This window comes from Eutrigla gurnardus, assembly GCF_963514095.1.
Source record: "Eutrigla gurnardus genome assembly, chromosome: 6".
In the NCBI taxonomy this organism is placed as follows: domain Eukaryota; kingdom Metazoa; phylum Chordata; class Actinopteri; order Perciformes; family Triglidae; genus Eutrigla; species Eutrigla gurnardus.
The window spans coordinates 29,869,848-29,881,243 of record NC_139920.1 but is presented as its reverse complement, the minus strand read 5'-3'; the positions used below and the strand labels follow the sequence as shown (position 1 = coordinate 29,881,243).

The 11,396-nt window shown below is 46.6% G+C and overlaps 1 protein-coding gene across 1 annotated transcript in view; it reads left to right on the top strand.

Moving 5' to 3' along the window:
- Positions 1-8,155: 8,155 nt before the first annotated feature.
- onecut3a (one cut homeobox 3a) overlaps positions 8,156-11,396 on the top strand; it is a gene marked incomplete at its 5' end in the record, with an annotated part of 11,530 nt that continues 8,289 nt past the window's right edge. Inside the window, one exon of the mRNA XM_084010848.1 lies at positions 8,156-9,194. Coding sequence (XP_083866974.1) covers positions 8,156-9,194 — 1,039 coding nt within the window. The remainder of the gene's footprint in view (positions 9,195-11,396) is intronic.

Here is an 11,396-nt window from a genome sequence, read left to right as displayed (position 1 = left end):
TTCAATATACATAGGAGGTCATTGTTTTTAAGATAAGATTAACATATCTTTCAATCGATTGAGCCACAGAAAAACAATGGGCAACAATCCAGTCATTCTACAAGCAAAAATGCCCTTTTCTGCTTTTCCTTATCTTTTCTGGTTGTGAATTGTTGGGGTTTGGACATAACATCTCTGAAGACTGACATTTTATAGAGCAGACTCTTCATCGATGAATGAAAGGATTCGAGGGATGAGTCGATAACAGAAAGCGTTGTTAGTTGCCGGCCCATAAAGAACAGTGTGAGACCAGAAGGAATGCGAGTTAACATACTGTACTGCACATTTCTGAGTGGGAACGCGATGGTAGCCACGGGGTCAGCGGACCGACGGCTGCAGACGCTCGCACCGAGACGACGGTGAAAAGAAAAAGGTAAAGAGAGACCGGGACAGAAGTGGGTGCTAATTCCTACTTTTCAGTTTAAATAAAGATTGGAGCTGGATAAAAGCCATTAAGGGAGAAATCAGACAGGGCATGCTATGTAGGACAAGAGCTGACTGCAGGGAGGTGAGTGGTGGGATCGATACTCAGTCGATACGCTCAACACCCAGCTCTGCACACACACACACACACACACACACACACACACACACACAGAGGGGCATGTGGTATTGCCGGGCATCTGCATGTGTGTGTGTGTGTGTGTGTGTGTGCAGCAGTGACTAATGGAGAAAGAGAGGGAGCCCGGAGAGAAAGAGTGCATGCAATATACAATTAACTCTCTTTTGAGTGAGGGAATATTAAACACGGGCTGCTGGTGCGGACTGTAATTTGCAGTGATAAAAGTATTAAAGCGAAGCACTTGGACAAAGATGGAAGGGTGGACAGCTGCAGAGATGGATTTATTTTCGGAGGCACGATACAGTTAACAAAGATAAATGTTTCAAAAGAGCGTCTTCAGCCCGAACCGGAGCCTCGGTACGACTGCAATCACTCTGCATTCTGTCCTCCCCTCCTCTCTCTTCTTCTCTCCCTCTTTCTCTTACCTTCTCCCTCCCTGCTCTCTCCCCCCTGCCTCCCATCCTCCCCCCCCCCCCCCCCCCCCTCTCTCTCTGTAGAATTGATCGACTATGTCTCCTCAATCCATCTCTCCCTCTGTCGCCTAGCAACGGGTGCTCTATCGGGTGTGGAGGGTGGGAGTTTCGCTAGGGGAGGGGTGGGAGGAGGAGGGGAAGGGGGGGGCATGTATGGGTGGTGGTGGGTGGTTGGGTGGGTGGAGGGGGGGTTAAGCAAAAGCCAATTGTACTTGATTCCACATTTATTCCGACTGATACATGTTTCCCTTTCATACTCACGCCTGTGAGGTTTTCCTACTCGGCTCATGAGGAGAAAAAAGAAAGATGTACAAGATAGCTCAGCGATACTGGCTGAGAGATTTTTTTTTTTACTATTTATTCCATCAGAGAGAAAAAAAAAACATGTGCTGCAGTTGTAGCACTCTAGAAAAAATGTTTGATATTGGGAGCCAGGATGACTCGCAGTAGGTCACCAGTTCTGAGTGAATGTTACAAATCCGACTGAGCGGTCCATCACTTTCCCCCGAAGCTGTGTCACCGTTTCATACTGCGTGTGTGTGTGTGTGTGTGTGTGTGTGTGTGTGTGTGTGTGTGTGTGTGTGTGTGTGTGTGTGTGTGTGTGTGTGTGTGTGTGTGTGTAAACACAAAAGCACACTAGTGTGAGCCGACGCTTTTAATGCATCCACGCATCTCGTTTTCTGTCTCCACAACACGGAAGACGAGGAAGAAAAAAAACTTCCATCAACACAGTATTCTTCCTCTCTGCTGATTACAACCCTGTCACTTCACAAAACTAAAAATGCAGGATTATAATAAACACGTTTTGGTGTTATACCAAATGAAAACAAGAACAAGATGAATAGGATAAAGTGTGGGCATGTAATAAAAGCCCTGCGGTGCCATGAGAATCATTGTTGATTACATGAATCTAATTTGAAAGAAAAGAGCAGCTCAAAAGCAGTCTGTGTACAATCCCTGAATTAACATGCATATGGGAATAAGAATAAGCGTGGAGCAAGAAGCATTGTGTGGTTTTTAAGACCTTATCCTTTTGATCTACACTTAATGTCTGATCCCCTTTGAGGAAGATGTGTAGGCTATTCTTTAAGCCGAATAAATCCAGCGTTAGCAGTGCTTAAGAGGGGAAAAAGCTGTGTGGTTTAAAAGCAGGAGGGCAGGGGAGGAAGAACAATGAATAATGCTCTTAACCAGCTTGTGAGATAATACATACACATTACAATCTATAATCATTCTAATCTACCATCCATGAAGCAGGACAAACGTATAGATAGCAGCGCCTCGGCTCAAAGATCCACATTACAGTCTGGGATCGCTTTAACCCATTTAAAAAGCAAAGAAAGGTGTGTGTGTGTGTGTGTGTGTGTGTGTGTGTGTGTGTGTGTGTGTGTGTGTGTGTGTGTGTGTGTGTGTGTGTGTGCAGAACCAAGAATCTACAATAAACATTATGTTTAAACGTTTGGACCACAAATGTGTACTGTGACTTATTTGGATGTGAGATAGCGTTCACGTAAATGCACTCTCTGTCTCACACTCACACACTCTCACACTCTCACACTCTCACACACACACACACACACACACACACACACACACAGTTTTTGTAGGAATTCTGAAATATGTACATCGTTTATTTTAAATCCTGCAACAACGTGCCTTACTAGAGGGAATAACTGACACACACACACACACACACACACACACACACACACACACACACACACACACACACACACACACACACACACACACACACACACACACACACACACACACACACACAGACAACGGTTTCACTGTTAACAGATTGATTAAATGTGGATAAAGCACGGAGGTTTTTATTCCTATTCGCACTTTAATTTGGGATTTTATTTCCCTAACATTTCAAAATAAATATATTATTTTATATGTAGATAAGAGAGCATACACTATATTTAGGCTGCTTAAATGCTCCATAATAAAATAAATAAATTGTATATGAATAGTGGATATTTTATTTCAACTTTGCAAAGACTGAATTTACAAAAATAAAATAAAGGCCTGATTAGAAATCTTATATTTGATATTATATTTCTTCATGTTCTGCTGTCAACACTATAAATATCCCACTGTCTCCTCAGCACTCTGAGGCCTTCGCTGCTGAAGTTGGAGGTGTCCGAAAAAAACCCCAGAATAAACCCTCAAAATAAACCCTCAGAATAAACCCTCAAAATAAACCCCCAGAATAAACCCTCAGAATAAACCCTCAAAATAAACCCTCAAAATAAACCCTCAGAATAAACCTTCAGAATATTCAGAATAAACCCTCCATATATTTAGTAATCCAGCCCAATCGGATCTATAGACTATTGACTGTATTCGTGATTAGTAGCTCTATTGATTAGTGACATCATGTGAACACACCGGAGTGATGGTTATTTCACAAACAGCCTGCCAGAGTCAAAACGTGTCTGCAAACATTTGAATGACCTTAATGGCAAATAAATCTTAAATAAATTAATGTGTGTGTGTGTGTGTATATATATATATATATATATATAGTCCCAACTTTTTTTATTTTCGATGAATTACACGACACGTTTGTCCCGGAACAATTTAGCCGAATTCTCTTTTTCAGTCCTGAATTTTATTTTATTTTTTAAAATAACAAACGCTTTTCTTCTATAAGCATTTCCAAATATATGATATAATAATTATTTACACGTAGAAATATATAAATATATAAAGAAACGGCTTACCGTGTTCTGGAGGGCATGCCGGCCTTATTTGGCACCTGTTGTCCTAAACATTTTTAGAGGTGGCGCGCACGCACGCACGCGCGCAGAAAGGCCTCGCTGCCGTTTTAAAGCGTCCATTTCGTCATGAATGGACTTTCATTTTGAGTGAAACCAAGAGCGGAGGAGAGATGTGCTGCCCGATTCTTTTCTGCCAATCGATCAGACTGCGGATGGATCGATATGGCAACCAGGGCTATTGATCAGCACGCTCCTCTATTGCTGGGCTCTTTCAAATGCAAATGTAGCCTATATAATAATCTGTGGCAACACACTAATTCCTTAACAAACTACAGGGAACGCTTTAGGAACACAAGGTGGGGTTCTGCTTCCAACGCGTCGGCCTTTCACCGCGAAACACGACGTTTAACGGGAGGCTGCCGGGAAAGATTTAACAGGACAAACGGGTGGAAATAACATCGATTCAGCCGGAAGCTTATATGGGAAGTTTACTGGGAATATTTGAAGGCGAAGCCAGAAGTTTAAATAATTACCTTGAGAAGATTTCCCCAACAGAAAAACACGACAAACACCCGGACTGTTAGTGTTTAAATGATGAGAATGTTAGACACACACACACACACACACACACACACACACACACACACACACACACACACACACACACACACACACACACACACGCGGTTGCTTAAAGTAGAGCCATAGGCAAACAAGACAGATGTGAGTGTTTCCCAACAAGGCCACATCAGCGTGTGTGTGTGTGCGCGTGCACCGGGAAGAGCGCAGCCCCGTCCCGCTGACTTGCTCAGAGGCCTGATCAATGCGACATTACTAAACACCGCTGCTTAACTTTTGCCAATAGCCAGATTCAAGTAAATATACTTTAGAATACATTAAGCGTGATGCATCAGCCGCGGAGTCATTCAAGAAGTCGTGAAAAGATTAGTCCGTCTCATCGAGCGATCCAAGGAAAACACACACACTTATACACACGGACCAGTCCACTTCCCCGGGAACTCATGAACACGCTGCCTTTCACATTAAATACGGAAAAATCATAGAATAACAAATAAAATAAGGAAAATAAGGGAAAAAATTGTTTTTAAAGTTGCTTTTTAGAATCTACAGATTACTGACACTATAATACTAATAATAATGTACAACACAGTAGCCTATATTTACACTATGCATATATATGGAAGGTCATTTCTTTTGGTTTAGTTTAGTCTGCAGCACACACATGAAAAGCTCCAACTTGCAGCTGAGTGCCATGTGGTGATTCCTGCGGACGCAGGTCAAACTAAACGGGACGCACCTCAAACTAAACGGGACGCACCTCACCTCAACGCGGCAGAGCAGAATGCTTTTTGGGCCATCGACCTCCTTCAGAAAGGCATCGAGCGAAGCTCCGGGTTCAGCATTGATTAGTTGATCAGCAAACGACAGCAGTGCTTAAAGATAATAAAAAAACACACACAACGTGCTTTGTGGCCTCATAAAGACAAACTGTATGATGGTGAGTTTAATGGAAATATTCTACATGTTATGGAATATATTAATAACAAATAAATAAAAAACACACAATAAAGACTGAGCAGTGTGTGTGTGTGTGTGTGTGTGTGTGTGTGTGTGTGTGTGTGTGTGTGTGTGTGTGTGTGTGTGTGTGTGTGAAGTCGATGCCAACCAGGCCACCGCCTCGCCCGCCGTTATTAATATGAAATAAATCACCGGGTCTCTCCGGCATCGCCCCAGTCACACCGCAGATATCGACACAGTTAATATTTCATATTGTATTCGCCATAGGTTATGCTTATTTAAGTATTCCAAAACAGTACATTAAAATACAAATTAAAACCGAGCTCTAGGCGGACGGATGGATTTTCTTTTTGTTGTTGTGGACTAAAGAAAATAGCTGGGTTTATTTTGCATCTATTTTTATTTTTATTTATTTTTTTATTTTGGCTGACTGGATGAACGATTTGGCCAAGCTGCATTAAAATAGAAGAAAACAACATTGATTGGAAATACACTGATCAGTTCCCCACGCCCTGCTGACCCCGAGAGAGAGAGAGAGGGAGGGAGGGAGGGAGAGACACAGAGGGAGCATGTATGAAGTTTCCAAGTCCTCGCTGAAACTTCTCGGCCTGTTTTGGGTTGTAAACCGGTGAATTAGGAGCAGGGAGCCAGCAATGAGCGTTAACATCCATCACCACCGCGACCAATAAGCTGCTCTGGCCGGCTGGCTGAGCACAGATGACGGATTCGCTGCTGTGCGGGCTTCGGTAATTCATTTTCGATAGCGGTGGTTTGCTGGGGATCAATACGGGGACATTAACCCAAGCGGACACTGCTGTTCTCCCGATGGCACAAGCCAAAAAAAGCCCCTCTCCCCCCTTTTTGGCAAATCAGCAAAGACGCCGCTTCTTTAAGGGTCATTATCTGAGGAGGAGAAGGCCGCTGATATTTCCATTCATCAGTGGAGTTATGGATGGCCTTGACCTAATGTTGGTAAACACTGGTCAGGGGAATTATTTTATACTCTTTACAAATGATTAGTGGAGCCACTTCCTGGATGGTTGGGACTATTTTTTCCCCTTTCTTTCCTGCAGCTCCGGGTCGAAATCCTAATGAGCTCATTTTACATAACATCGGTGTAAATGCCAGGTGTTCACATAGTTTACAGAGCAGCTAAAGGCCTGGTGACCACACACACACACACACACACACACACACACACACACACACACACACACACACACACACACACACACACACACACACACACACAGTCCCTCATCGTCGAGGTCACGTGGGGATAAAATAGCACGAAGCACCTTCTGCATTAAAACAACGTAAATCCACCATAACGGCTCAGTCCACTGTGGCTGCAGCTTTATTGCAACCTGATTACTTCTGGGTAATTTGATATTGGCTATATTGCGCTGCACCCGTGCGTGTGCTCGTGACAGTGCATCCACACAGGAGGAAGCAATACCTGGAATGCATTAAGTTGTGTTCACACCCAAAAACGCGTGTTAGCCGTGTGAAGGGGAAATCCAATCCCTATGGCGTCCACACACACTGCGGGCTCCTGCAATAAGCAGCCTATCGATGCATCTCCTGATCCATACATACTTTGACATTGATGGATTGCTGACCTGGATTGACGTCAGCCAGCAAGTTTGATATGGAACTTTTGTGAGACGCGCAACAGCATGGGAGAGTTGTATATGAGGGGGGGGGGGGGGGGGGGGGGGGGGGGGGTTCGTGGCCTGAATCCGAGTAAGCGAAGAAGCGGAAGGGGTCAAAGCCTCCGGGCGGTGATCAAGACACGAAACTCCATAGATTTGTTTCAGTAACATTTTGCTGAAGGAAATAAAAAAATAAGAAAATCAATTGGAAGAAAAAGTTACGAGTTAAAGTTAACGTCGATCAGTAAGATTTGATCGGGATACTTTTCAGATTTTAGAGCGATAAATGCAATTTCATTGGAGAATAAGACGGTGTCAAAGGTCAGCCAGTCTGAAGATGTACTGCATGAATCTCTGGAAGAATGTTTTCCATCACTACAAATACAGTAATTATAGCAGCAGGCATCAAGAAGCGATGCGTCTTCAGTGATGAATAAAGAAACAACAAGCTTGCGGAGGATGCCGCTGACCTCCTCCACATAACGTGCTTGTCTCATTACACTCGTGGCCCGACGTGACACATGTCAATTAATATTTAACCTTCAACAGAGGCATCACATGTGCTGCTGGCGCCGAGTCAAGCGCGTTTTATCAGACACGCCGAGGCGCGCGTCCGCCTTATCCAGCAGTGTAAACGTTGCGCACGCATTGCGCATCTGTGTTTTATCTCATGCTATCTTGTTTTCAGGAATTTCTCCGCGTGCAAAACGCCAACAACCCCATGACTCGTAGGTTCCAGTGACGTCAGGTTGGCGATGAGCGCGCGAGCGTGCGAGGAATAGGCGGCGGGGGCGCGCACATGCGCACAGGCTCGGTCTCATCTTGACAGGAGCGCGGGCGCGTCAATGTACACACAGAGAGCGAGAGAGAGCGAGCAGAGCGGCGCTTTGGGCATCGTGGAAGGTGCTACAGCGGGAGAAGAGCAGCCAGGCGCACACACCTTCACACGCCGGGACCCGATCCTTTAAAAACCATGCTGGATTGACTGCAGAGAGGCAACTACAATCAATGGCTCGGCTTTGAAATCGTTCACAATTTATTGGAAAGGAGTGTGAGATAGAGCGACGGTGAGAGAGGGGGGGAGAAGCGAGGGAGCGAGCGAGAGTGGAGAGAGGGGTTGGAAATAAAGATCCCCTTTTTTTTTTTCCAACGATGGAGCTTACAATGGAAAACATTGGAAATCTGCACGGCGTATCTCACTCCCATCAAACCAGCGACTTAATGAACTCGCCGCACGCGCGCCAGTCGTCGGCGTCGCACCGGAACTTGGTGTCGCACGGGCGGTCGGCCATGGTGTCCAGCATGGCCTCGATACTGGAGGGAGCGGGGGACTACCGCACGGAGCACGCTCTGTCCGGACCCCTGCACCCGGCCATGACCATGTCGTGCGACTCCGGGATGAGCCTGAGCAGCACCTACACCACGCTGACGCCGCTGCAGCACCTGCCCCCCATATCCACCGTGTCGGAGAAATTTCACCACCCGCACCCGCATGCTCACCATCATCCGGCGCACCAGCGACTCGCGGCCGGCAACGTCAGCGGCAGCTTCACCCTGATGAGGGACGACCGCAGCCTCGCCTCCATGAGCAACCTCTACGGCCACTACCCCAAAGACATGTCCGGCATGGGGCAGCCTCTCTCCCCTCTGTCCAACGGGCTCGGGTCTTTGCACAGCTCCCAGCAGACTCTCAGCGCCTACGGTCCCGGAGCTCACCTGTCCAACGACAAGATGATCTCCTCGGGGGGCTTCGAGTCCCACGCGGCCATGCTGTCCCGGGGCGAGGAGCACCTGGCCCGGGGTCTCGGGGGCCACGGGGCCGGGCTCATGACATCCTTGAACGGCATACACCATCACAGCCATCCGCACTCTCAGGCAAACGGGTCCATGCTGTCAGACCGGGACAGGCAGACGGTGGTGGGAGGCGGGCAGGGAGGTGGGTCGGGGCAGGTGGAGGAGATAAACACCAAGGAGGTGGCACAGCGAATAACGGCGGAGCTCAAGCGCTACAGCATCCCCCAGGCCATCTTTGCTCAGAGGATCTTGTGCCGGTCCCAGGGAACGCTGTCTGACCTGCTGCGGAACCCTAAACCGTGGAGTAAACTCAAGTCCGGCCGGGAGACGTTCAGGAGGATGTGGAAGTGGCTCCAGGAGCCCGAGTTCCAGCGGATGTCGGCGCTCAGGCTTGCAGGTGAGTGAGGAGACAGCTCCCAACCTGAGTGATGTGGAGGGATCAATTAGAAGTCAATGTGGCGAGACTGTCAATAGCTGCTCAAACAGACATTACTAGAAGTTATTAGTCGATTGTATCGAGTAAAACTTCATCATGACAGTTGGGGTGTTAAATGTTGGGGGAAATCTATATTTTGATTGATGCCGCGATCCATGATAGTATAAACAGACGCTGTGCGACACTGGAGGGGTTCGAGACAAAAGGGAGGACGCGTCTCTCAAACACACGGGGTGCAAACGCGGATGTGTTGGCTCTTTACGCACACATGCAGCGGTTTTACCCGCGGAGACGGCGGGATTGAACAAACAACCCTCTCACACACACAAACAAAAACACACAGGAAGATAGCAAACAAAGGAAATCAAAGCAGGATGCGATCAAAATTGATGACATCTCACAGCTATGACTTTAAAGGGGTCAAACAAACAAACAACTCGAATAGGTTACTCAAGTGTTTCTGCTTTGGACTCGTTTGTTTCGAACTCATTCGATAATCTGGCTCCTGTCAAATAAGCGCGTCGTCGCAAACAAGGATCGTCTGAGGCCTCGCCAAAGATCGGGGGGAGCATGACCTCCTATGGATCAATATTTCAGGTCCAGGCGTCCCCTTCCAGAGTAGCACGCTGATAAATGATCGATTTTGGATCTGAAAGACAGAGAGACAAACAAACGCGTCTTTCTCGGCCTGTGTTGTCCCCGATGCACTCTGGGATATCTGCTCTCCAAAGTTGGTTCAGAGCCTGTTTGTGATGACAGCGGTGTGTGAGAGAGAGTGTGTGTGTGTGTGTGTGTGTGTGTGTGTGTGTGTGTGTGTGTGTGTGTGTGTGTGTGTGTGTGTGTGTGTGTGTGCGTGTGTGTGGGACTCGATAACACAATGGACTGGGTCACATTATTACACAAACACTGTCTCCTTTCTGGATGCTTCTGTCTTCCTATTTGGAGTTTTATTACGCAAAGATTATCACACTAACCGCTGTGATTTAACCCCCCACCTTTTTAACACTCACCACGTGATTAACAGGACGCAAAATGAAAACGAGAGCGCGCATGGCGTTAAAACAGAGACGTGAGTGAGGTCCCCCCTCATCGATGTTTGTGTAAAGGCCCCGTTTAGACGCGCTGAGCTTCCAAACGTCAATCAGCCCTTCTGTGTCGTATTTCAGCCAACAGTTCAATTAAGCAGATATAGTGGCATATTTTAGTTCCAGTCAATGCCCTATTGAAAAGCACTTAATGGCATGTAAATTGTTCCTTTGCGCATTTACTGGGGTTCTGGTAAATAAAGATTTAAACACTCCACAATTGTCTCTTTAAGTGCCACTGCTGTTAAAGCTAATTGGGCCGTGGAGTTTTATATCTTCCACACAGGATAACCCCCCCCCCCCCCCCCCCCCCCCCACACACACACACACACACACACACACACACACACACACACACACACACACACACACACACACACACACCGATTCAATTGACACCGTGGAGTGGCAAGTCTAGCGAGTGCACACCTACTGCATATGTTAATGTGGTCAGGTCCAGGGCAGCCCGCATGTAAGGCGCGTGCACGTATTTGGTTGTAAAATGGAAATTAGGGCCCACGCACACACACACACAGACACACACAGACACACACACACACACACACACACACACACACACACACACACACACACACACACACACACACACACACACACCGTGTGATCCAGCTGCGATGGTTTTAATTATTGTATTGTAAAAATAGATTTTTATTCTGTATTATCCACCACTTATGTTTTCCATTTTGAAACAGCAGCTTGTTTGTGCATTAACCTGCGGTCACCGGAGGTCTCAGAGGAAAAGGCCAGCTGGGCAAAATGACAATGACTCGTATGCAAATGCGCCGAGCAACATTTTACTTATTGCATTTAAAAATCACCATTCTCCTCGGTGTGCCTGTGGGCTGGGAGTGGGAGTTGGAAGGGGGTTTGTGCATGCTGAAAGTGAGGCTGGGCCATACTCGCTCGGCCACATCAATCAATAAATTCAAATTACTATTCCAAATTCATCACAGTCACACAAAATCAATGCAGCTGCCCTGCTTAGCTAATGTGAAAATGCCAGTGTCACACACACACCACACACACACACACACACACGCACACACACACACACACA